Source organism: Chiloscyllium punctatum, chromosome 15, assembly GCF_047496795.1.
Source record: "Chiloscyllium punctatum isolate Juve2018m chromosome 15, sChiPun1.3, whole genome shotgun sequence".
Classification (NCBI taxonomy): domain Eukaryota; kingdom Metazoa; phylum Chordata; class Chondrichthyes; order Orectolobiformes; family Hemiscylliidae; genus Chiloscyllium; species Chiloscyllium punctatum.
The window spans coordinates 97,374,305-97,402,132 of NC_092753.1; the positions used below are offsets into that span (position 1 = coordinate 97,374,305).

The 27,828-nt window shown below is 53.4% G+C and overlaps 1 protein-coding gene across 8 annotated transcripts in view; it reads left to right on the top strand.

Annotated features, from left to right (window-relative positions):
• Nucleotides 1–27,828, top strand: part of robo2 (roundabout, axon guidance receptor, homolog 2 (Drosophila)) — a 1,634,458-nt gene that overhangs the window by 1,553,919 nt on the left and 52,711 nt on the right. For all 8 annotated transcript variants that reach the window (XM_072585780.1, XM_072585785.1, XM_072585784.1 and 5 more), the window contains one exon: nucleotides 11,117–11,273. In XM_072585780.1, the coding sequence (XP_072441881.1) occupies nucleotides 11,117–11,273 (157 nt within the window). The remainder of the gene's footprint in view (nucleotides 1–11,116; nucleotides 11,274–27,828) is intronic.

A 27,828-nucleotide genomic window follows, 5' to 3' on the forward strand; every position in this document is an offset into this window, starting at 1 on the left:
CGCAGTCCCCATGTCCCTCACCTTGCACTGTCCCCACTCACAAGCCCGCAGTCCCCATGTCCCACACCCTGCACTGTCCCCACCCACAAGCCCGCAGCCCCCATGTCCCGCGCCCTGCACTTTCCCCACCCACACGCCCGCAGTCCCCATGTCCCACACCCTGCACTGTCCCCCACCCACACGCTCGCAATCCCCATGTCCCACACCCTGCACTTCCCCCACCCACACACCCGCAGTCCCCATGTCCCACGCCCAGCACTGTCCCCACCCACACGCCCGCAGTCCCCATGTCCCACACCTTGCACTGTCCCCACCCACAAGCCCGCAGTCCCCATGTCCCACACCCTGCACTGTCCCCACCCACACGCCCGCAGTCCCCATGTCCCACACCCTGCACTGTCCCCCATCCACACGCCCGCAGTCCCCATGTCCCACACCCTGCATTGTCCCCCGCCCACACGCTCGCAAGCCCCATGTCCCACTCCCTGCAATGTCCCCCACCCACACGCTCGCAATCCCCAAGTCCCACACCCTGCACTGTCCCCACCCACACATCCGCTGTCCCCATGTCCCACACCCTACACTGTCCCCAGCCACACGCTCTCAGTCCCCATGTCCCACACCCTGCACTGTCCCCCACCCACACGGTCACATATCCCGTGTTCCACACCCTGCACTGTCCCCACCCACACGCTCTCAGTCTCCATGTCCCACATCCTGCACTGTCCCCCACCCACACCCTTTCAGTCCCCATGTCCCACACCCTGCCCTGTCCCCCACCCACACTCCCGCAGTCCCCATGTTCCACACCCTGCCCTGTCCCCCACCCTCACGCTCTCAGTCCCCATGTCCCACACCCTGCACTCTCCCCCACCCACACGCCCAGCGTCCCCATGTCCCACACCCTGCACTGTCCCCCACCCACACGCTCGCAGTCCCCATGTTCCACACCCTGCACTGTCCCTACCCATAAGCCCGCGGTTCCCATGTCCCACTCCCTGCACTGTCCCCGACCCACACGCCCGCAGACCCCATGTCCCACACCCTGCACTGTCCCCCACCCACACGCCCGCAGTTCCCATGTCCCACACCCTGCACTGTCCCCCACCCACACGCCCGCAATCCCCATGTCCCACATCTTGCACTGTTCCCACCCACACACCCGCAGTCCCCATGACCCAGACCCTGCACTTTCCCCACCCACACGCTCGCTGTCCCCATGTCCCACACCCTGCACTGCCCCCACCCACACACCCGCAGTCTCCATGTCCCACTCCCTGCACTGTCCCCCACCCACACGCTCAGAGTCCCCATGTCCCAATCCTTGCAATGTCCCCCACCCACACGCTCGCAGTCCCCATGTCCCACATCCTGCACTGTCCCCCATCCACACGCACACAGTCCCCATGGCCCACACCCTGCACTGTCCCCACCCACACGCCCGCGGTCCCCATGTCCCAATCTTTGCAATGTCCCCCACACACACACACACAGTCCCCATGTCCCACACCCTGCACTGTCCCCACCCACACGCTCGCAGTCCCCATGTCCCACACCCTGCACTGTCATCCACCCACAAGCCCGCAGTCCCTATGTCCCACACCCTGCACTGTCCCCCACCCACACGCTTGCAATCCCCATGTCCCACACACTGCACTTCCCCCACCCACACACCCGCAGTCCCCATGTCGCACGCCCAGCACTGTCCCCCACCCACACGCTTGCAATCCCCATGTCCCACACACTGCACTTCCCCCACCCACACGCCCGCAGTCCCCATGTCCCACACCTTGCACTGTCCCCACTCACAAGCCCGCAGTCCCCATGTCCCACACCCTGCACTGTCCCCACCCACAAGCCCGCAGTCCCCATGTCCCACACCCTGCACTGTCCCCAACCCACACGCTCGCAATCCCCATGTCCCACACCCTGCACTGTCCCCCACCCACACGCTCGCAATCCCCATGTCCCACACCCTGCACTGTCCCCCACCCACACGCTCGCAATCCCCAAGTCCCACACCCTGCACTGTCCCCACCCACGCCCGCAGTCCCCATGTCCCACACCTTGCACTGTTCCCACCCACACGCTCGCAGTCCCCATGTCCCACACCCTGCACTGTCCCCCACCCACACACGCGCAGTCCCCATGTCCCACATCCTGCACTGTCCCCACCCACACGCGCTCAGTCCCCATGTCCCACACCCTGCACTGTCCCCACCCACACGCCCGCGGTCCCCATGTCCCAATCTTTGCAATGTCCCCCACACACACACACACAGTCCCCATGTCCCACACCCTGCACTGTCCCCACCCACACGCTCGCTGTCCCCATGTCCCACACCCTGCACTGCCCCCACCCACACACCCGCAGTCTCCATGTCCCACTCCCTGCACTGTCCCCCACCCACACTCTCAGAGTCCCCATGTCCCAATCCTTGCAATGTCCCCCACCCACACGCTCGCAGTCCCCATGTCCCACATCCTGCACTGTCCCCCATCCACACGCACACAGTCCCCATGGCCCACACCCTGCACTGTCCCCACCCACACGCCCGCGGTCCCCATGTCCCAATCTTTGCAATGTCCCCCACACACACACACACAGTCCCCATGTCCCACACCCTGCACTGTCCCCACCCACACGCCCGCAGTCCCCATGTCCCACACCTTGCACTGTCCCCCATCCACACGCACACAGTCCCCATGTCCCACACCCTGCACTGTCCCCACCCACACGCCCGCGGTCCCCATGTCCCACACCCTGCACTGTCCCCCATCCACACGCACACAGTCCCCATGGCCCACACCCTACACTGTCCCCACCCACACGCCCGTGGTCCCCATGTCCCACACCCTGCCCTGTCCCACACCCTCACGCTCTCAGTCCCCATGTCCCACACCGTGCACTGTCCCCCACCCACACGCTCGCAGTCTCCATGTCCCACATCCTACACTGTCCCCCACCCACACGCCCAGCGTCCCCATGTCCCACACCCAGTAATGTCCCCACCCACACGCCCGCAGTCCACATATCCCACAACCTGCACTGTCCCCCACCCACGGGCCTGTCTCCCCATGTCACACACCCTGCACTGTCCCCCACCCACACGCCCGCAGTCCACATATCCCACACCCTGCACTGACCCCACCCACAGTCCCTATGTCACACACCCTGCACTGTCCCCCACCCACACGCCCGCAGTCCCCAAGTCCCACACCCTGCACTGTCCCCACCCACATGCTCACAAAGCCCAAGTCCCACATCCTGCACTGTCCCCCACCCTCACGCTCGCAGTCCCCATGTCCACACACTCTGCACAGTCCCCACCCACACGCCTGCAGTCCCCATGTCCCACATCCAGAACTGTCCCCAGCCACACGCCCACAGTCCCCATGTCCCACACCCTGCACTGTCCCCCACCCACACGCTTTCAGTCCCCATGTCCCACACCCTGCACTGTCCCCCACCCACACGCTCGCAGTCCCCATGTCCCACACCCTGCACAGTGCCCACCCACACGCTCTCAGTCCCCATGTCCCACACCCTGCACTGTCCCCCACCCACACGCTCGCAGTCCCCATGTCCCACACCCTGCACAGTCCCCACCCACACGCTCTCAGTCTCCATGTCCCACACCCTGCACTGTCCCCCACCCACATGTCCGCAGACCCCATGTCCCACACTCTGCACTGTCCCCTACCCACACACTCGCAGTCCCCATGTCCCACACCCTGCACTGTCCCCACCCACACGCCCGCAGACCCTATGTCCCACACCCTGCACTGTCCCCCACCCACGGGCCTGTCTCCCCATGTCCCACACCCGGCACTGTCCCCCACCCACACGCCCGCAGTCCCCATGTCCCACACCCTGCACTGTTCCCCACCCACACACCCGCAGACCCTATGTCCCACACCCTGCACTGTCCCCCACCCACGGGCCTGTCTCCCCATGTCCCACACCCGGCACTGTCCCCCACCCACACGCCCGCAGTCCCCATGTCCCACACCCTGCACTGTTCCCCACCCACACACCCGCAGTCCCCATGTCGCACATACTGCACTGTCCCCCACCCACACGCTCGCAGTCCCCATGTCCCACATCCTGCACTGTCCCCCACCCACATGCTCGCAGTCCCCATGTCCCACACACTGCACTGTCCCCACCCACACGCCCGCGGTCCCCATGTCCCAATCTTTGCAATGTCCCCCACCCACACGCCCGCAGTCCCCATGTCCCACACCCTGCACTGTCCCCACCCACACGCTTGCAGTCCCCATGTCCCACACCCTGCACTGTCCCCCACCCACATGCCCGCAGTCCCCATGTCCCACACCCTGCACTGTCCCCACCCACACGCTCGCAGTCCCCATGTCCCACACCCTGCACTGTCCCCACCCACAAGCCTGCAGTCCCTATGTCCCACACCCTGCACTGTCCCCCACCCACACGCTTGCAATCCCCATGTCCCACACCCTGCACTTCCCCCACCCACACACCCGCAGTCCCCATGTCCCACGCCCAGCACTGTCCCCACCCACACGCCAGCCGTCCCCATGACCCACACCCTGCACTGTCCCCCACCCACACGCTCTCAGTCCCCAAGTCCCACACCCTGCACTGTCCCCACCCACACGCCCAAAGTCCCCATGTCCCACACCCTGCACTGTCCCCCACCCACACACGCGCAGTCCCCATGTCCCACATCCTGCACTGTCCCCACCCACACGCGCGCAGTCCCCATGTCCCACACCCTGCACTGTCCCCACCCACACGCGCGCAGTCCCCATGTCCCACACCCTGCACTGTCATCCACCCACAAGCCCGCAGTCCCTATGTCCCACACCCTGCGCTGTCCCCCACCCACACGCTTGCAATCCCCATGTCCCACACCCTGCACTTCCCCCACCCACACACCCGCAGTCCCCATGTCCCACGCCCAGCACTGTCCCCACCCACACGCCCGCAGTCCCCATGTCCCTCACCTTGCACTGTCCCCACTCACAAGCCCGCAGTCCCCATGTCCCACACCCTGCACTGTCCCCACCCACAAGCCCGCAGCCCCCATGTCCCGCGCCCTGCACTTTCCCCACCCACACGCCCGCAGTCCCCATGTCCCACACCCTGCACTGTCCCCCACCCACACGCTCGCAATCCCCATGTCCCACACCCTGCACTTCCCCCACCCACACACCCGCAGTCCCCATGTCCCACGCCCAGCACTGTCCCCACCCACACGCCCGCAGTCCCCATGTCCCACACCTTGCACTGTCCCCACCCACAAGCCCGCAGTCCCCATGTCCCACACCCTGCACTGTCCCCACCCACACGCCCGCAGTCCCCATGTCCCACACCCTGCACTGTCCCCCATCCACACGCCCGCAGTCCCCATGTCCCACACCCTGCATTGTCCCCCGCCCACACGCTCGCAAGCCCCATGTCCCACTCCCTGCAATGTCCCCCACCCACACGCTCGCAATCCCCAAGTCCCACACCCTGCACTGTCCCCACCCACACATCCGCTGTCCCCATGTCCCACACCCTACACTGTCCCCAGCCACACGCTCTCAGTCCCCATGTCCCACACCCTGCACTGTCCCCCACCCACACGCCCGCGGTCCCCATGTCCCACACCCTGGACTGCCCCCACCCACACACCCGCACTCTCCATGTTCCACTCCCTGCAATGTCCCCCACCCAAACGCTCACAGTTCCCATGTCCCACACCCGGCACAGTCCCCCGCCCACACGCACACAGTCCCCATGTCCCACACCCTGCACTGACCCCACCCACACGCCCGCAGACCCCATGTCCCACACCCTGCACAGTCCCCCACCCACACGGTCACATATCCCGTGTTCCACACCCTGCACTGTCCCCACCCACACGCTCTCAGTCCCCATGGCCCACACCCTGCACTGTCCCCACCCACACGCCCACGGTCCCCATGTCCCACACCCTGCACTGTCCCCCATCCACACGCACACAGTCCCCATGTCCCACACCCTGCACTGACCCCACCCACACGCCCGCAGACCCCATGTCCCACACCCTGCACAGTCCCCCACCCACACGGTCACATATCCCGTGTTCCACACCCTGCACTGTCCCCACCCACACGCTCTCAGTCTCCATGTCCCACATCCTGCACTGTCCCCCACCCACACGCTTTCAGTCCCCATGTCCCACACCCTGCACTGTCCCCCACCCACACGCTCGCAGTCCCCATGTCCCACACCCTGCACTGTCCCCACCCACACGCTCTCAGTCCCCATGTCCCACACCCTGCACTGTCCCCCACCCACACACCCACAGTCCCTATGTCCCACACCCTGCACAGTCCCCCACCCACACGCTCGCAATCCCCATGTCCCACACCCTGCACTGTCCCCCATCCACACTCCCGCAGTCCCCATGTTCCACACCCTGCCCTGTCCCCCACCCTCACGCTCTCAGTCCCCATGTCCCACACCCTGCACTCTCCCCCACCCACACGCCCAGCGCCCCATGTCCCACACCCTGCACTGTCCCCCACCCACACGCTCGCAGTCCCCATGTTCCACACCCTGCACTGTCCCTACCCATAAGCCCGCGGTTCCCATGTCCCACTCCCTGCACTGTCCCCGACCCACACGCCCGCAGACCCCATGTCCCACACCCTGCACTGTCCCCGACCCACACGCCCGCAGTCCCCATGGCCCACACCCTGCACTGTCCCCACCCACACGCCCGCGGTCCCCATGTCCCAATCTTTGCAATGTTCCCCACCCACACGCCCGCAGTCCCCATGTCCCACACCCTGCACTGTCCCCACCCACACGCTCGCTGTCCCCATGTCCCACACCCTGCACTGCCCCCACCCACACACCCTCAGTCTCCATGTCCCACTCCCTGCATTGTCCCCCTCCCAAACGCTCACAGTCTCCATGTCCCACTCCCTGCACTGTCCCCCACCCACACACCCGCAGTCCCCATGTCCCACACCCTGCAATGACCCCACCCACAGTCCCTATGTCCCACACCCTGCACTGTCCCCACCCACACATCCGCTGTCCCCATGTCCCACATCCTGCACTGTCCCCCATCCACACTCCCGCAGTCCCCATGTCCCACACCCTGCCCCGTCCCCCACCCTCACGCTCTCAATCCCCATGTCCCACACCCTGCACTGTCCCCCACCCACACGCTCGCAGTCCCCATGTCCCACACCCTGCACTGTCCCCACCCACATGCCCAGCGTCCCCATGTCCCACACCCTGCACTGTCCCCCACCCATATGCCCGCGGTTCCCATGTCCCACTCCCTGCACTGTCCCCGACCCACATGCCCGCAGACCCCATGTCCCACACCCTGCACAGTCCCCCACCCACACGCTCGCAATCCCCATGTCCCACACCCTGCACTGTCCCCACCCACACATCCGCTGTCCCCATGTCCCACATCCTGCACTGTCCCCCACCCTCACGCTCTCAGTCCCCATGTCCCACACTCTGCACTCTCCCCCACCCACATGCCCAGCGTCCCCATGTCCCACACCCTGCACTGTCCCCCACCCATATGCCCGCGGTTCCCATGTCCCACTCCCTGCACTGTCCCCGACCCACATGCCCGCAGACCCCATGTCCCACACCCTGCACTGTCCCCCACCCACACGTCCGCAGTTCCCATGTCCCACACCCTGCACTGTCCCCGACCCACACGCCCGCAGACCCCATGTCCCACACCCTGCACTCTCCCCCACCCACATGCCCAGCGTCCCCATGTCCCACACCCTGCACTGTCCCCCACCCATATGCCCGCGGTTCCCATGTCCCACACCCTGCACTGTCCCCGACCCACACGCCCGCAGACCCCATGTCCCACACTCTGCACTCTCCCCCACCCACATGCCCAGCGTCCCCATGTCCCACACCCTGCACTGTCCCCCACCCATATGCCCGCGGTTCCCATGTCCCACTCCCTGCACTGACCCCGACCCACATGCCCGCAGACCCCATGTCCCACACCCTGCACTGTCCCCCACCCACACGTCCGCAGTTCCCATGTCCCACACCCTGCACTGTCCCCGACCCACACGCCCGCAGACCCCATGTCCCACACCCTGCACTGTCCCTCACCCACACGCCCGCAGTCGCCATGACCCAGACCCTGCACTTTCCCCACCCACACGCTCGCTGTCCCCATGTCCCACGCCCTGCACTGCCCTCACCCTCACGCCCACAGTCCCCATGGCCCACACCCTGCATTGTGCCCACCCACACGCCCAGCGTCCCCATGTCCCACACCCTGCACTGACCCCACCCACACGCCTGTAGTCCACATGTCCCATACCCTGCACTGTTCCCGTCCTCACGCCCGCAGTCCCCATGTTCCGCACTCTGCATTGTCCCCCACCCACACGCTTGCAGTCCCCATGTCCCATACCTTGCACTGTCCCCACCCACACGCCCGCAGTCCCCATGTCACACACCTTGCACTGTCCCCACCCACACGCCCGCAGTCCACATATCCCACACCCTGCACTGTCCCCCACCCACACGCCTGCAGTCCCCATGTCACACACCTTGCACTGTCCCCACCCACACGCCCGCAGTCCACATATCCCACACCCTGCACTGTCCCCCACCCACACGTCCATAGTCCGCATGTCCCACACCCTGCACTGTCCCCCACCCACACGCTCACAGTCCACATGTCCCACACCCTGCACTGTCCCCCACCCACACACCCGCAGTCCACATGACCCACACCCTACACTATCCCCACCCACACCCACAGTTCCCATGTCCCACACCCTGCACAGTCCCCACCCACACGCTCGCAGTCCCGATGTCCCACACCTGCACTGTCCCCACCCACACGCCCGCAGTCCCCATGTCCCACACCCTGCACTGTCCCCACCCACACGCTCGCAGTCCCGATGTCCCACACCCTGCACTGTCCCCCAACCACACACTCGCAATCCCCATGTCCCACACCCTGCACTGTCCCCCACCCACACGCCCACAGTCCCCATGTCCCACACCCTGCACTGTCCCCCACCCACACGCCTGCAGTCCCTATGTCCCACACCCTGCACTGTCCCCCACCCACACGCCCACAGTCCCCATGTCCCACACCCTGCACTGTCCCCCACCCACACGCCCACAGTCCCCATGTCCCACACCCTGCACTGACCCCCACCCACACACCCACAGTCCCCATGTCCCACACCCTGCACTGTCCCCACCCACACGCCCGCAATCCCCATGTCCCACACCCTGCAGTGTCCCCACCCACACGCCCGCAGTCCCCATGTCCCACACCCTGCACTGTCCCCCACCCACACACCCGCAGTCCCCATGTCCCACATCCTGCACAGTTCCCACCCACACGCCCTCAGTCCCCATGTCCCACACCCTGCACTGTCCCCCACCCACACACCCGCAGTCCCCATGTCCCACATCCTGCACAGTTCCCACCCACACGCCCGCAGTCCCCATGTCCCACATCCTGCACAGTTCCCACCCACACGCCCGCAGTCCCCATGTCCCACACCCTGCACAGTTCCCACCCACACGCCCGCAGTCCCCATGTCCCACATCCTGCACTGTCCCCCACCCATATGTTCACACTCCCCATGTCCCACACCCTGCACTGTGCCCACCCACACGCCTGCGGTCTCCATGTCCCACACCCTGCAATGTCCCCCACCCACACGCTCGCAGTCCCCATGTCCCACACCCTGCACTGTCCCCCACCCTCACGCTCACAGTCCCCATGTCCCACACCCTGCACTGTCCCCCACCCTCACGCTCGCAGTCCCCATGTCCCACACCATGCACTGTCGCCACCCATAAGCCCGTGGTTCCCATGTCCCACACCCTGCACTGTCCCCCACCCACACGCTCGCAGTCCCCATGCCCCACACCCTGCGCTGTCCCCCACCCACACGCCTGCAGTCCCCATGTCCCACACCCTGCACTGTCCCCCACCCTCACGCTCGCAGTCCCCATGTCCCACACCCTGCACTGTCGCCACCCATAAGCCCGCGGTTCCCATGTCCCACACCCTGCACTGTCCCCCACCCACACGCTCGCAGTCCCCATGTTCCATACCCTGCACTGTCCCCCACCCACACGCTCTCAGTCCCCATGTCCCACACTCTGCACTGTCCCCCACCCACACACCCGCAGTCCACATGGCCCACACCCTGCACTATCCCCCACCCACATGCCTGCAGTCCCCATGTCCCACACCCTGCACTGTCCCCCACCCACACGCTCGCAGTCCCCATGCCCCACACCCTGCGCTGTCCCCCACCCACATACTCGCAGTCCCCATGTTCCACACCCTGCGCTGTCCCCCACCCACACGCTCGCAGTCCCCATGCCCCACACCCTGCGCTGTCCCCCACCCACATACTCGCAGTCCCCATGTTCCACACCCTGCGCTGTCCCCCACCCACACGCTCGCAGTCCCCATGTCCCACACCCTGCACTGTCCCCCACCCACACGCCTGCAGTCCCCATGTCCCACACCCTGCACTGTCCCCCACCCACACGCTCGCAGTCCCCATGTCCCACACCCTGCACTGTCCCCACCCACAAGCCTGCAGTCCCCATGTCCCACACCCTGCACTGTCCCCCACCCACACGCCTGCAGTCCCCATGTCCCACACCCTGCACTGTTCCCCACCCCATGAACCAGGAAATGCCTCTCCATATGATGAAAGGGCTTTAGCAGGAAGCTAGAGGAGATGCTTTCACTTGTTGCACTGTAACCATTAATCTGCGATAGTCATTTGTAAACTCAATCAGGAATTCAGAAGTAATGATTTTTAACCCAGGAAATAAGGATAATGTGGAAACGCACTCCCATGAAATCGTGAATGTATTCATATTTAATGATAAACGAGATAAAGACACAAGGGAAAACGGAAGGGAAGGATATTTTGATGGGTTGGGATAAAGTGGGGGGATGGAGTTGGTGAGGGTGGCACACCAAGTGCATTGTTTCTGTTTTGTAAACTGACTAGTGAGCGCACATGGAGGGCAACCTTTGATCTGAAGGCATTTCCTGAGTGGACTAGCTCACCGGAGAGTGACGCCATTTCTTGTGACACTTTGCAGGTGGAAAAGGTGGGAAGAAGAAGAAAAACAAAAGCAGCATCAAGCCCCACAAGAATGCCAGCTCCAACTGGTCCAACGTGCCCCTGCCACCTCCGCCAGTACAGCCCCTCCCTGGTACAGAGCTGGACCACTACATCATGGACCACCAGGAAAATGGGTAAGGTCTTCTTCAACACTCCTAATGGTATCTCACTTGACATTGACATTGGAGCCTTGTGTCGTTGAGGGAGTGGTCAGCTCCCAGCTGTTTCTCTTGTCACCCTTCGAGATTCAACAGGAAATTCAATGCCAAATCACAAAAGTGGTCCTGCATTGTGATTTTCCTTTCTGTCACAGTTTTGTTTCACACTTTTGATTTTAGACATTGCTGTTCATTTATTCAGCAATTAACACTTACTCTGCACCAATGTTTTGTTTCTTTACCTCAAACATTACCTCTTTTCTTATTCATTCATGCGATGTAGGTGTCACTTTATTGCCCATTCCTAATCACACAGACCAGGTAAGGATGGCAGATTTCCTTCCTTGAAGAACATTAGTGAACCAGATAGGGTTTTCCAACAATCGACAATGGCCATCAGTAGTCATTTGCCATTAGATTGTTTTTGGATTCAAATTCCACTATTTGCCATATCCCCAAAACATTACTTCAGTCTCTGGATTAATAGTCCAGCAATAACACCATTAGGCCATCTTAGATTCCATGGCATTTTGTTACTTAGAAACATAGGAGGAGGGGAAGGCCATTTGGCCCTTTGAGTATGCTCTTCACCTTAATTTCTCCTCTCCTCCATCCTGTCCCTATCCATCATTTTTTAAAAATCCATCTACCTCCTTTCAGATCTAAAGAATAGTCATAGAGTCATAGAGATGTACAGCACGGACACAGACTCTTCGGTCCAACTCGTCCATGCTGAACAGATGTGACCTAATCTGGTCCCATTTGCCAGTACTTGGCCCATATCCCTCTCAACCCTTCCTGTTCATATACCCATCCAGATGTCTTTTAAATGTTGTAATTATACCAGCCTCCACCCCTTCCTCTTGCAACTTATTCCATACAGGCACCACCCTCTGTATGAAAAAGTTGCGCCTTAGGTCTCTTTTATATCTTTCCCCTCTCACCCTAAACCTATGCCCTCTAGTTCTGGATTCCCCCAACCCAGGAAAAAGACCTTGGCTATTTACCCTATCCATGCCCCTCATGATTTTATAAACCTCTATAAGGTTACCCCTCAGCCTCTGACACTCCAGGGAAAACAGCCCCAGCCTGTTCAGCCTCTCCCTTTGGCTCAAACCCCCCAACCCTGGCATCATTGATGTGAATCTTTTCTGAACCCTTTCAAGTTTACCTCTAGGTTGGAGCTTTACCTCTGCCTGTCTCTCGACAGGTGCTGAGTATTTCCAGTGATTTTTATTTCCACACACAAGGATAAAAAGTCAAAGTTGAGTAATTTGCTCCCCTTAAGCCCTATCCGAAGTGTGGATGAATGAACTCTGTCATGCCATCCTTGTTCCTGAGGAGTGGAACTCAGATTGGAATACAACTCTTCTAGACTGGGGTAGTGGGGTAACCAGGGAACCCAGACAACTCAACAATCCCTCCCTCCCTTGTTGTGTTCCAATTTGACTGAGGTTATATTTGAAGATTTGCAGAATCCGCGCCATCTCTTTAACTTTCTGTTAATTAATTGGGAATGTAGAAAAAAGGAGCAACTTGCTGTCCCTGAAGGACTTTGCCAACCAACCAAATACTCTGTGAGGTGGAGCTCCTGCTGTATCAGAGGAAGTATGGCAGCCACACTGAGCACAGCAAGCTCCCACAAAAAGGAATCTGATCGCAACAAGACTGTTTTGGTTTTGTTGAAGGATAAATATTGGCCAAGATAGAAACTTGGTGAGGGTCATAGGAGGTTGTGTTTGTGTTCATTTTAGTGATGTCTCCCAGCTGCTTATTTTACACAAAGTGAAGTCGATTCTGGAACCTTTTGATAAAGCAAGTACTTCAAACTGTGTGAACTGAGGGCTGTTTCCTCTCACAAATAACATCATTTTTATTTTGCCTGAATTCAGTGAAAGTTCACCAAATGAACCACAGAGAAACAAGGGGCACTCTTGTACAAGCAGCTTCCTTATTCATTCTGCTGAGCAATAACAAGTCACTATGGGAAGGCATTACCGGGTTCCACTGGCAACTGAACTGAAACATAACTCAATGTTTAATAACTTCTCGTCCAAGATGACAACTGCAGTTGTCACAAACACATACCTTTTACAATGTGATGTTGTCCTTGATTTCTTTCAGAGAGATTCCAAATGACCCAAGGTTCCACATGTCTTGGATGGTTCACTAGGGCCCTTTTCTTTACACCTAACAGATAATACTTCAGGCAGAAAGCGTTCAAGTCTTTAATTTAAAAAACCTGGTATAATTGAGGGGCTGTGGCCAGCTCTCTGAGTGTGCAGATCAGTTCAGTTCAGGGGTTAGTTGAGTCAGGGTCACAGTTTAAACTGGATGATCTCCCCCTCCTTCTGCCCTGCTGACTTTGTGACCTGTCAGGTTTTTGAGTCATTTTTCCTCTTTGTGCGAAGGAGTTTGTTCATTGGGATTGTTGCACGTATTTTCGGAACAGCATCATTAAGATGGGACAGCTGTCAGGTTTGGATAGAATAAGTTATTTGGGCATTCTATTTTTGGTTTGTTATGCTTTATTCCATAATTTTGGAAATAAATTATTTTTGTTTAAAACTCGACAGCCTGACCAGCTAATTCACTCCAGGAATATCCACTGTACACTGACATGAAACAAATAGCAAAGTTATGGTCTGGGCTACCTGCTTAAAAATGGTTTGATGGGTCGGGCCTGGTCCATAACATGGTACAGTACTGTGGGTGAGCCACACTGTCAGACATTTAGCTGGGACATTTATGCAATTTGCCAACTACTTGGCAATGTCAACAATTCATCAATTGTGAAAGATCTGTTTCCAATACAAATCCCTCTCAGCCAAGGACTGTTTCAAAGGACAACATGGAGAGAATTTAATAGGTAACATGTCCTCAGAGTTTTTGAAGAGGACTGCATAAAGGGAGCTTTACTCTGTATCTAGCCCTAGGTTGTTCCTGTCATGGAAGTGTTTCATGGGGTACAATGTAGAGAGACTTTTACTTTGTATCTAATGGAATTAAGGATTATGGTGAACGGGCAGGTAAAAGGAGCTGAGGCCATGAAAAGATCAGCCAAGATCTTATTGAATGGTGGAGCAGGCTCGAAGAAACAGAAGACGTACTCCTGCTCTGGGTTCTTTGTTCTTATGTTCTAACCCCGTGCTGTCCCTGCTACGGGAGTCTAGATTAGAGTGGTGCTGGAAAAGCACAGCAGGTCAGGCAACGTCCAAGGAGCAGGAAAAGCAATGTTTCGGGCAAAAGCCCTTCATCAGGAATGAAGGCCCTCATTCCTAATGAAGGGCTTTTGCCTGAAACGTCGATTCTCCTGCTCCTCGGATGCTGCCTGACCTGCTGTGCATTTCCAGCACCACTCTAATCTACAATCTGATTTCCAGCATCTGCAGTCCTCACTTCTGTCTCTACCGTGGGAGTGTTTGTTAGAGACAGTAGAGAGAGAGCTTTACTCTATATCCAATCCCATCCTGTCCCTGTCCTGGGAGTGTTTGGTGGGGACAACATAGAGAGAGCTTTACTCTGTATCCAACCCCGTGCTGTCCCTGTCCTGGGAGTGTTTGATGGGGACAGTGTAGAGAGAGCTTTACTCTGTATCCAACCCCGTGCTGTCCCTGTCCTGGGAGTGTTTGGTGGGGACAACATAGAGAGAGCTTTACTCTGTATCCAACCCCGTGCTGTCCCTGTCCTGGGAGTGTTTGATGGGGACAACATAGAGAGAGCTTTACTCTGTATCCAACCCCGTGCTGTCCCTGTCCTGGGAGTGTTTGATGGGGACAGTGTAGAGAGAAATTTACTCTGTATCTAACCCCGTGCTGCTCCTGTCCTGGGAGTGTTTGATGGGGACAGTGTAGAGGGAGCTTTACTCTGTATCCAACCCCATCCTGTCCCTGTCCTGGGACTGTTTGATGGAGACAGTGTAGAGAGAGAGCTTTACTCTTTGTCGAACCCCGTGTTCTCCCTGTCCTGGGAGTGTTTAATGGGGGAACAGGGTAGAGGGAGCTTTACTCTGTATCTAACTCGCTGCTGTCCCTGTCCTGGGAGTGTTTAATGGGGACAATGTAGAGCGAGCTTTACTCTGTATCTAACCCCGTGCTGTCTCTGTCCCGAGAATGTTTAATGGGGACAGTGTAGAGCGAGCTTTACTCTGTATCTAACTCGCTGCTGTCCCTGTCCTGGCAGTGTTTCATCACCATATGAGGTAACATCTTCGGTGAGCCTCTGGACGAAGCACTGGTGGTGTAGCCCACTTTCCCTTTATATGTTTGGGTTTCCTTGGGTTGCTGATGTAATTTCCTGTGGTAACGTCATTTCCTATGGTGATGTGATTTCGTGTTCTTTTCCTCGGGGGTGGGGGTGGTAAATGGGATCCAAGTCAATGTGTTCGTTGATAGAGTTCCAGTTTGAATGCCATGCTTCTAGGAATTCTCGTGCGTGTCTTTGTTTGACTTGTCCTAGGATGTATGTGTTGTCCCAGTCGAAGTGGTGTCCTTCCTCATCTGTATGTGAGGGTACTAGTGAGAGTGGGTCATGTCGTCTACTAGTGTCAACCACTCTCACTGGTATCCTTACATTCAGATAAGGAAGGACACCACTTCGACTGGAACAATACATCCATGCTAGGACAAGCCAAACAAAGACATGAGCGAGAATTCCTAGAAGCACGGCATTCCAACTGGAACTCTATCAACAAACACATTGACTTGGATCCCATCTCCAATCCCCTGTGGAAAAGAACAGGAAATGACTTCACCGTAGGAAATGATGTCATCACAATAAATTACATCACCAACCCAAGGAGACCCAAACACATGAAGAGAAAGCGGGCTACACCACCAGTGCTTCGTCCGGAGGCTCAGTGAAGATATTACTTGGTATGGTGACAAAACGTCTGAAAACAAACCTTCCAGCTCAGCGAGCAAATCTACATCCAGAATATCAAGTTGAGCTACAAATCTTCTCAAACCTCGCTACCAATGCTTTACTCTATTTCACGCTGTGCTGTCGCTGTCCTGGGAGTATATGATGAGGATAGTGTCAAGGGGGTTTTACTTTCAGCTTTAAAGTGTAGAGACATCTTCAGTTTGAAAGAGTGGAGGAAGCTTAACTCTGTACCTAACCATGCTGTACCTGTCTCAGAGTGTTTGATGGGACAGTGCAGAGGGAGGTTTACTCTCTATTTGTATCTAACCCATACTAGGACCTGACCAAATGAGAATGAATGAAGTGAAGCTTCCAAATGTTTACAGAGCCAACAGAGAGTTTTTGGAATTGAGAACAGCAATATCCACATCCTTGCCTCAGGCTACAGCAGTGCTCCAGAGGTTGTGGGAGTCAGTACTATGTCTGCTCACTGAAAAACTGAACTGGATTTGAACAGAATCTGTTAAGTGAAGTTTACAGATGATTTACTGTGATCTACTCTACCAGTGTATGTTGTTGCAAGTCTGTAGTGTGATCTTTATGCAACCATGCAAAATTATATTAGTTGTCTTGGCAACTCCTCACATTACTGGGGCTAATGTAATCAGTGGGATTGGCAGATCATGCCTGCTGGACTGGGCACATTTCCCGTCTCAAATCTTCACGGTTTACCCTTTCCAATGTCCCTATCATTGAGTTCTCCTGAAGCAGACCACACCGAGAACTGAAGGGACTGATTGTCATTAACTGATCGCCCTATCCTTTCTTCCTATTTTCAAAAAGAAAACAGCAAACAAACTAATGGCCCCAGGCTGGGGATTGCAAGTCTTTCCTTCTTTTGTAATTAAGCAAATTAGAGACTTTGATATTTCCCACTGATGTGAGTGAAATCATTTTGTTGGATCACACAGGGATTCCAATTGTTCCTAGAAATTACACAGATAACTTTCCCAACCCTGTGGTTAGAAACCTGGGGTAAATGACTGCCATCTGTGTCTCCTCTGTTCCCTCTCTGTTTTTATTCTCGTCAACGTGAAGATGACTTTCATAGAACAAAGCAGCTCTTAAGAAATCAGAGTTGGCTGGGAAAATATCACTGAGGTCTAATGGCACATGGAGTGTGTAAATTAAGCCAGCCGCCTCTGGGAGGGACAGTATGTGTGACGAGTTGTCACAATTCACTGCACAATTTGCACTCCTGCTTTTTAGCTTGTTCTAACTCACCCTCGATTACACTGGAGAGTGTTCATAAACATTTTTGCATCTGTATGGTTCAATTTCATGAAGAAAATTACTGAAAGTTACGGCTGGTACTGAACAAGGAAGGACCATTTTAATGAATTCCTGCAAAGCCATTGTGCCCCAGAAAGGGAACCATTGAAACTGTATACAGTGAATGGCAGAACCCCTAGGAGTATTGATATGCAGAGGGACCTGGGTGTGCAGGTTCACAGAGCACTGAAGGTGGCAGCACAGACAGATAAGGTAGAAAAAAGGCTTATAGCATACGCTTGCCTTCATTGGAAGGAGCATTGAGTACCAGGATAGACAAGTTATGCTGCATCTTTATAGAACTTTAGTTAGACGACACCTGGAATATTGCATACTATTCTGGTCACCACACTACCAGAAAGATGCAGATGCTTTGGAGAGGGTACAGAAAAGGTTTACCAGGTTGTTGCCTGGTATGGGGGACTTTAGCTATGAAGAAAGGTTGGATAGATTGGGTTTGTTTTCACTGGAACACAGCATGTTGAGAAGCAACTTGATAAAGTTTATAAGATTATGAATGACGTGGATAGAGTAGAAAGTATGAGGCTTTTTCCCAGGATGGAGGATCAATTATTAGGGGGCACAGGTTCAAGGTGCAGAGGGGGGAGGTTTAAAAGAGAGATGTGTGAGGCAGGATTTTCATACAAAGGGCAGTGAGTGCCTGGAATGCATTGCCAGAGGTTGTGGTGGAAGCCGATATAATAGCAGCATTCACAAAGCAGCTGGACAAAGATATGAATATGAAGGGAATAGAGGGATATGGAGCCTGTAAGGGAAGGCAGTTTTAGTATGGAAGGGTGGAGCTCAAAGCCAGTCGGGAAGGTAAGTGATTGCTATTAGAGTGGGTGTCTTCTAGACCCCAGGTCCTACAAGGTCCCTCCCTCCCTCCTCCTCTAACCTAAATTAAGAGTCCACAGACTTGCCACAAAAAGAGGGTCTAAGGAAGTTTGGATCGAAGAGTGAGGCTTCAGCTCAGGAGTCTTTGACAAGGAGGTTGAGTGAAGTGATTACGCCACAGTTGAAGAGGGTGAAGACATGATTGCCAAGCAGGTTCAGTGTGCTACGTGCTTGATGTGGGAGGTCAACGACTCTGGTGTGTCTGGCTTCTATAAGTGTGTAAAGTGTGTGCACGTTCAGCTACTGACAGAGCATATTGCAGCACTGATGAAAGAACTCGAGGACCTTATACTCATCCGAGAGAACGAGATCTTTCTGGACAAGACCTTCAGCGAGGTTATTACACCGACCATACCAGAAGAGAGCAGACATTGAGGAAGGCAGAGAGGAGACAGGTGCAAGAGACCCCGGGAGAAGTCAGGGACAAGTTGAAGCTTTTGGAAACAGTAGAGACTGATGACACTGCCAGTTCACAAGGCGGCCAGGTCTGTCAATCAAAAGTTGGCACAGAGGCAGAGCAGAAGAGTCGGACATCGCACAGAGCCGTGGGAATAGGGGACTCCATTGTGAGAGGAACTGACCGGGGTTTTTGTGGCAGCAGACGGGATTTAAGGATGGTGTGTTGCCTTCCTGGTGCCAGGGTGAAAGACATCGCGGACAGAGTGCAGGAAATCCTCAAGGACGAGGGTGAAGAGCCAGAGGTGGTGGTACATGTCAGCACAAATGATGTCGGGAAGAAGAGGAGGAACATACTACAGCGGGACTTCGGAGAACTAGGAAGAAGGCTGAAAAGCAGGACGTCCAAGGTGGTTATCTCCGGTTTGCTTCCAGTTCCTCGGGCTGGTGAGGCCAGAAACAGGGAGATAATGGACTTGAACGTGTGGCTGGGGAACTGGTGCAGGAAGCAAGGATTTAAGGTCTTGGATCACTGGGTTATATTTTGTGGTAAGCATAAATTCTACAAGAGAGACGGTTTGCACCTTAATAGGTTAGGGACCAGCATTCTGGCAGGCAGGTTTTAGAACATAGAACATAGAACATAGAACAATACAGCACAGAACAGGCCCTTCAGCCCACGATGTTGTGCCGAACTTCTATCCTAGATTAAGCACCCATCCATGCACCTATCCAAATGCCGCTTAAAGGTCGCCAATGAATCTGACTCTACCACTCCCTCGGGCAGCGCATTCCATGCCCCCACCACTCTCTGGGTAAAGAACCCACCCCTGACATCTCCCCTATACCTTCCACCCTTCACCTTAAATTTATGTCCCCTTGTAACACTCTGTTGTACCCGGGGAAAAAGTTTCTGACTGTCTACTCTATCTATTCCTCTGATCATCTTATAAACCTCTATCAAGTCACCCCTCATCCTTCGCCGTTCCAACGAGAAAAGGCCGAGAACTCTCAACCTATCCTCGTACGACCTACTCTCCATTCCAGGCAACATCCTGGTAAATCTTCTCTGCACCCTCTCCAAAGCTTCCACATCTTTCCTAAAGTGAAGCGACCAGAACTGCACACAGTACTCCAAATGTGGCCTAACCAAAGTCCTGTACAGCTGCAACATCACCTCACGACTCTTGAATTCAATCCCTCTGCTAATGGACGATAATACTCCATAGGCCTTCTTACAAACTCTATCCACCTGAGTGGCAACCTTCAAAGATCTATGTACATAGACCCCAAGATCCCTCTGTTCCTCCACCTGACCAAGAACCCTACCATTAACCCTGTATTCCGCATTCTTATTTGTTCTTCCAAAATGGACAACCTCACACTTGGCAGGGTTGAACTCCATCTGCCACTCCTCAGCCCAGCTCTGCATCCTATCTAAGTCCCTCTGCAGCCGACAACAGCCCTCCTCACTGTCCACAACTCCACCTATCTTTGTATCATCTGCAAATTTACTGACCCACCCTTCGACTCCCTCCTCTAAGTCATTAATAAAAATTACAAACAGCAGAGGACCCAGAACTGATCCCTGCGGAACTCCACTTGTAACTGGACTCCATGCTGAATATTTACCATCTACCACCACTCTCTGACTTCTACCGGTTAGCCAGTTTTCTATCCAATTGGCCAAATTTCCCTCTATCCCATGCCTCCTGACTTTCCGCATAAGCCTACCATGGGGAACCTTATCAAATGCCTTACTAAAATCCATGTACACTACATCCACTGCTCTACCCTCATCCACATGCTTGGTCACCTCCTCGAAGAATTCAATAAGACTTGTAAGGCAAGACCTACCCTTCACAAATCCGTGCTGGCTGTCCCTAATCAAGCAGTGTCTTTCCAGATACTCGTAAATCCTATCCCTCAGTACCCTTTCCATTACTTTGCCTGCCACAGAAGTAAGACTAACTGGCCTGTAATTCCCGGGGTTATCCCTATTCCCTTTTTTGAACAGGGGCACAACATTCGCTACTCTCCAGTCCCCTGGTACCACCCCAGTTGCCAGTGAAGACGAGAAGATCATTGCCAACGGTACTGCAATTTCCTCTCTTGCTTCCCACATAATCCTAGGATATATCCCGTCAGGCCCGGGGGACTTGTCTATCCTCAAGTTGTTCAAAATGTCCAACACATCTTCCTTCCTAACAGGTATCTCTTCTAGCTTATCAGTCCGTTTCACACTCTCCTCTTCAACAATACGGTCCCTCTCGTTCGTAAATACTGAAGAGAAGTACTTGTTCAAGACCTCTCCTATCTCTTCCGACTCAATACACAGTCTCCCACCACTGTCCTTGATCGGACCTACCCTCGTTCTCGTCATTCTCAGGTTTCTCACATATGCATAGAATGCCTTGGGGTTATCCTTGATCCTATCCGCCAGGGATTTTTCATGCCCTCTCTTAGCTCTCCTAATCCCTTTCTTCAGGTCCCTTCTGGCTATCCTGTATCCCTCCACTGCTCTGTCTGAACCTTGTTTCCTCAACCTTATGTAAGCCTCCTTCTTCCTCTTTACTAGACATTCAACCTCCCTCGTCAACCAAGGCTCCCTCACACGACCATTTCTTTCCTGCCTGATCGGTACATACATATCAAGGACACGTCGTATCTGCTCCTTGAAAAAGTCCCACATTTCCACCACATCCTTCCCTAACAGCCTATGCTCCCAACGTATGCTCCTCAAATCCTGTCTTACAGCATCGTAATTTCCCTTCCCCCAATTGTAAAATCTACCTTGTTGTGCGCACCTATCTCTCTCCATAACCAAGGTGAAAGTCACAGAATTGTGGTCACCATCACCAAAATGTTCACCCACCAACAAGCCCACCACTTGTCCCGGTTCGTTACCGAGTACCAAATCCAATATGGCCTCCCCTCTGGTTGGACAATCTACATACTGCGTTAGAAAAGCTTCCTGGACACACTGCACAAACACCGCCCCATCCAATCTACTTGATCTAAAGAGCTTCCAATCAATATTTGGGAAGTTGAAGTCGCCCATGACTACGACCCTGTGGCTTCTGCACCTTTCCAAAATCTGTTTCCCAATCTGTTTCTCCACATCTCTGCTGCTATTGGGGTGCCTATAATAAACACCCAACAAGGTGACTGCACCTTTCCTATTTCTGACTTCAGCCCATACTACCTCCAGAGGCAGATCCCCCTCAAACTTCCTTTCTGCAGCCGTTATACCATTTCTAATTAGCAATGCCACCCCCCCTCCTTTTTTACCACCCTCCCTAATCTTACTGAAACATCTGTAACCAGGAACCTCCAACAGCCATTCCTGTCCCTCATCTATCCATGTTTCCGTGATGGCCACAACATCGTAGTCCCAGGTACCGATCCACGCCTTAAGTTCACCCACCTTATTTCTGATACTCCTTGCATTGAAGTATACGCACTTGAGCCCATCTCTGTGTCCGCAAGTAGTCCCTGTCAGAGCTACCTTCTCCACAGCCTCCCTACAGTCTTGGACATCCTGACACACAGCTAGCTTACTTGCTGGACTACAAGTCCGGATCCCATCCCCCTGCCAAATTAGTTTAAACCCCCCCGAAGAGTGCTAGCAAACCTACCCCCCAGGATATTGGTGCCCTTCTGGTTCAGGTGCAACCCGTCCTGTTTATACAGGTCCCACCTTCCCCAGAATGCAGTCCAATTGTCCAAATATCTGAAGCCCTCCCTCCTACACCATCCTTGCAGCCACGTGTTCAACTGCACTCTCTCCCTATTCTTTGCCTCTCTGTCACGTGGCACCGGCAACAACCCAGAGATGACGACTCTGTCTGTCCTAGCTTTTAGCTTCCAGCCTAACTCCTTGAGCTCTTGAATGACCTCCCCACCCCTCTTCCTACCTATGTCGTTGGTGCCAATGTGTACCACGACTTCTGGCTGCACACCCTCCCCCTTAAGGATTCTGAAGACACGGTCCGAGACGTCTCGGACCCTAGCACCCGGGAGGCAACAAACCAGCCGAGAGTCTCGCCCATGTCCACAGAACCGCCTGTCCGTCCCTCTAACTAGAGAGTCCCCTATAACTAGCGCTCTCCTCTTCTCCCCCTTTCCCTTCTGAATCTCAGAGCCACAGACCCCTTCACTGCAGCTTACACCTGCAAGGCTGTCCCCCCCAACAGTTTCCAAAGCTGCATACTTATTTTTTAGGGGAACGACCACAGGGGAACCCTGCACTGCCTGCTTCTTCCCCTTCCCACCTCTAACTGTTACCCAGCTACCTCTGTTCTCTGGCGTAACTATGTCCCTGTAGCTTCTATCGATCACCCTCTCAGCCTCTCGAATAATCCTCAGCTCATCCAGCTCCAGTTCCAGTTCCCTAACTCGTTCGGTGAGGATCAGGATCTGACTGCATTTCCTGCACACGAAGTCGGCAGGAGTATCGGTGGTCACCCCTACCTCAAACATCCTGCAGGAGGAACAGTCCACCGCCTGTGCTGCCATGACTGTACACTGTCTCCAAAAACAAGAACACTGAGTCAATAACCTGTGGACTTTAAAGTTAGGTTAGAGGAGGAGGGTGGGAGGGAGGCCCTACGGAAGTAGGACCTGGGGTCTAGAACACACCCACTCAAATACTAATCACTTACCTTCCCGCCCAGCTATGCGCTCCAACCTCACTTCCGCTGCCCGCTACAGGTAAGTAATTTTGAAACAAACTGTCTTTTCTACTGCAACACAGCTACATTTAAACTAAGTAGCGGGGGGGAGGGGACAAACTGAATGTTTAAAAAGGAAATTGAAGGGAAAGTTAGAACAAGAGAAGTCAAGAAAGACAACTGTGTCTATGAGGCAGAAAACTCAGAAAGGGATCATGCTGTAAGGTTGAGTGAAATATAGGTTGATGGGAAGGGTGAGGGTAGTAACAAATTAAAAATACTATACATGAATGCACGAAGCATTAGACATAAGATGGATGAGCTTGAGGCTCTTTTGGAAATTGGCAGATACGATATTGTGGGGATAACTGAGACATGGCTTCAAGTGGACAGGGCCTGGGAAATGAATATTCAAGGCTACACGTGCTATCGTAAGGACAGACTGGCGGGCAGAGGGGGTGGGGTGGCCTTGTTGGTAAGGGAAGATATTTAGTCCCTTGCGCGGGGGGACCTAGAGTCAGGGGATATAGAGTCAGTATGGATAGAGCTGCGAAATACTAAGGGTAAAAAGACCCTCTTGGGAGTCATCTACAGGCCCCCAAACAGTAGTCTTGATGTAAGTTGAATCAAGAGATGAAATTGGCCTGTCGCAAAGATGTTACTACAGTTGTTATGGGGGATTTTAACATGCAGGTAGACTGGGAGAGTCAGAATGGTATTGGACCTCAAGAAAGAGACATTGTGGAGTGCCTCAGAGATGGATTTTTAGAGCAGCTGGTGCTGGAGCCGACCAGGGAGAAGGCAATTCTGGATCTGGTATTGTGTAACGAACCAGAATTGGTCAGAGACCTCGAAGTGAAGGAGCCATTGGGAAGTAGTGACCATAATACATTAAGCTTCAATCTGCAATTTGAGAGGGAGAGGGTACAGTCGGAAGTGACAGTACTTCTGTTGAATAAAGGGAAATATGGAGCTATGAGGGAGGAGCTGGCCAAAGTTCAATGGTGCAATACCTTAGCAGGGATGACCGTGGAGGAACAATGACGGATACTTCTGTGTATAATACAGAAGTTGCAGGATCAGTTCATTCCTAAAAGGAAGAAAGATCCTAGGAGGAGGCATGGGCGGCCGTGGCTGATGAGGGAAGTTAAGAAACATATAAAGTTAAAAGAGAAAAAGTATAACATAGCAAAGATAAGTGGGAAAACTGAGGACTGGGAAGCTTTTAAAGAGCAACAGAGGATTACCAAGAAGGAAATATGCAGAGAAAAAAGGAGGTACAAAGATAAACTGGCCAATAATATAAAGGAGGATAGTAAAAGCTTTTTTAGGTATGTGCAAGGCAAAAAAATGGTTAGGACTAAAATTGGGCCCTTGACAGAAACAGGGGAATATATTACGGGGAACAAAGAAATGGCAGAAGAATTAAATGGGTACTTCAGATCTGTGTTCACTGGGGAAGACACAAGCAATCTCCCTGAGGAAACAGTGGCTGAAGGACCTGAACTGAAGAGAATTTATATTTGCCAGGATTTGGTGTTGGAGAGACTGTTAGGTCTGAAGGTTGATAAGTCTCCGAGGCCTGATGGTCTACATCCCAGGGTACTGAAGGAGGTGGCTCGAGAAATCAATGATGCGTTGGTGATTATTTTCCAGAGTTCGATAGATTCGGGGTCGGTTCCTGAGGATTGGAGGGTGGCTAATGTTATACCACTTTTTAAGAAAGGTGAGAGAGAGAAAGCAGGAAATTATAGACCAGTTAGTCTGACCTCAGTCGTGGGAAAGATGCTGGAGTCTATTATAAAGGAAGAAATTATGACACATCTGGATAGCAGTAACAGGATAGGTCAGAGTCAGCATGGATTTATGAAGGGGAAATCATGCTTGACTAATCTTCTTGAATTTTTTGAGGATGTAACTCTGAAGATGGACGAGGGATATCCAGTAGATGTAGTGTACCTGGATTTTCAGAAAGCTTTTGATAAAGTCCCACACAGGAGGATAGTGAGTAAAATTAGGGTGCATGGTATTGGGGGCAAAGTACTAGATTGGATTGAAAATTGGTTGGCTGATAGGAAACAAAGGGTAGTGATAAACGGCTCCATTTCAGAATGGCAGGCAGTGACCAGTGGGGTACCGCAGGGATCCGTGCTGGGACCGCAGCTTTTTACAATATATGTTAATGATATAGAAGATGGTATCAGCAATAATATTAGCAAATTTGCTGATGATACAAAGCTGGGTGGCAGGGTGAAATGTGATGAGGATGTTAGGAGATTACAGGGTGACCTGGACAAGTTAGGTGAGCGGGCAGATGCATGGCAGATTCAGTTTAATGTGGATAAATGTCTGGTTATCCACTTTGGTGGCAAGAACAGGAAAGCAGATTACTACCTCAATGGAATCAATTAGGTAAAGGGGCAGTACAGAGAGATCTGGGTGTTCTTGTCCACCAGTCAATGAAGGCAAGCATGCAGGTACAGCAGGTAGTGAAGAAGGCTAATAGCATGCTGGCCTTCATAACAAGAGGAATTGAGTATAGAAGCAAAGAGGTGCTTCTGCAGCTGTACAGGGCCCTGGTGAGTCCACACCTGGAGTACTGTGTGCAGTTCTGGTCTCCAAATTTGAGGAAAGACATTCTGGCTATTGAGGGAGTGCAGCGTAGGTTCACAAGGTCAATTCCTGGAATGGCGGGATTACCTTACACTGAAAGACTGAAGCGACTGGGCTTGTATACCATTGAGTTTAGAAGACTGAGAGGGGATCTGATTGAGACATATAAGATTATGAAAGGATTGGACACTCTGGCAGCAGGAAACATGTTTCCACTGATGGGTGAGTGCCGAACCAGAGGACACAGCTTAAAGATATGGGGTAGACCAATTAGGACAGAGATGAGGAGAAACTTCACCCAGAGAGTGGTGGCTGTGTAGAATGCTCTGCCCCAGAGGGCAGTGGAGGCCCAGTCTCTGGATTCATTTAAGAAAGAGTTGGATAGATCTCTCAAAGATAGTGGAATCAAGGGTTATGGAGATAAGGCAGGAAGAGGATACTGATTAGGAATGATCAGCCATGATCATATTGAATGGTGGTGCACGCTCAAAGGGCTGAATGGCCTACTCCTGCACCTATTGTCTATTGTCTATTGTCTAAAATGTAGCAGCACAGGCTTAGAGGGCTGAAGGGCCTGTTCCTGTGCTGTATTGTTCTTTTTCTCTGTCTCAAGCATGCAGCCTGATTTTAAAGATGTATCAAATTATGGACAACCTAAGATCTTTACTGTTACTTCTCCTTTTTCTAACTTTTTTTTCCATCTCCCTTAATTAAACTTTTCCTTCTTTTTATTTTGCTTTCTGTACCGAATTCAACTTCTAATCCTCAGTTGCCTTTTGTGTCATTTCTCAGTTTCTTTTGGATTTTTAAAGATATATTGAGGACAGCGATAAACTTCAATCACTCAAGTTACATAGAAATAGTCATTTGGTCAGTAGAGAACTTGGTTATTCCTGAAAAATACATGTTGTTTCAAAGCTTTTTGTCTTGCATCATATTTTCATCAGGACACTTCACAAGAATACCAATTCAAAGAGAAAACCGTCTTTTATATTTCATGAAAGGTGAGAGCTGATTAGTTGTCAAGTGGATTCTGATTGGTCGAGTCATTGCCATTGTGAGTGCACCTGTTAATGCTTATGGAGCAGTTTAGAATTATCAGTCAGATTCACAGTGGGTTCTGGAAGCTATAAATATTCATACATTATGCATAATACGTAATAGATAAATATTCTATCTTTGTAGATAGAAAGGCTACATGCACGCACTGCTTCAACTCGATATAATAAGTAACAGCCATTCACAAGTTCATTTCTCGGGGCAATGCCAGTTGGAACCAATGTGCCTGGCAGTTAACTGTCAATCGCCATTCACAGGTGCATTCAGCATGAGAATACCTCTACCAATCAGAGTCCAAAAGCCATGTAATCAGCATTATTCTCTCACAGTGTAAGTGTTGTTTTCAGATGTGAAGGAGTATTCTTGAAAATTCTTCTGATGAGTCGAAGATGTAAAACTTTGACAAAATGCATCTTTTCATTTTTTTAGAACAACCTTGGGGTGAAGGCAAGACCCTTTAGATTAGATTACTTACAGTGTGGAAACAGGCCCTTCGGCCCAACAAGTCCACACCGACGCACAACCCACTCAGACCCATTCCCCTACACCTAACACTATGGGCAATTTAGCATGGCCAATTCACCTAGTCTGCACGTCTTTGGCCTTTGGGAGGAAACTGGAGCAAACCCACGCAGAAACGAGGAGAATGTGCAAACGTCACACAGTCAGTCGCCTGAGGCAGGAATTGAACCCAGGTC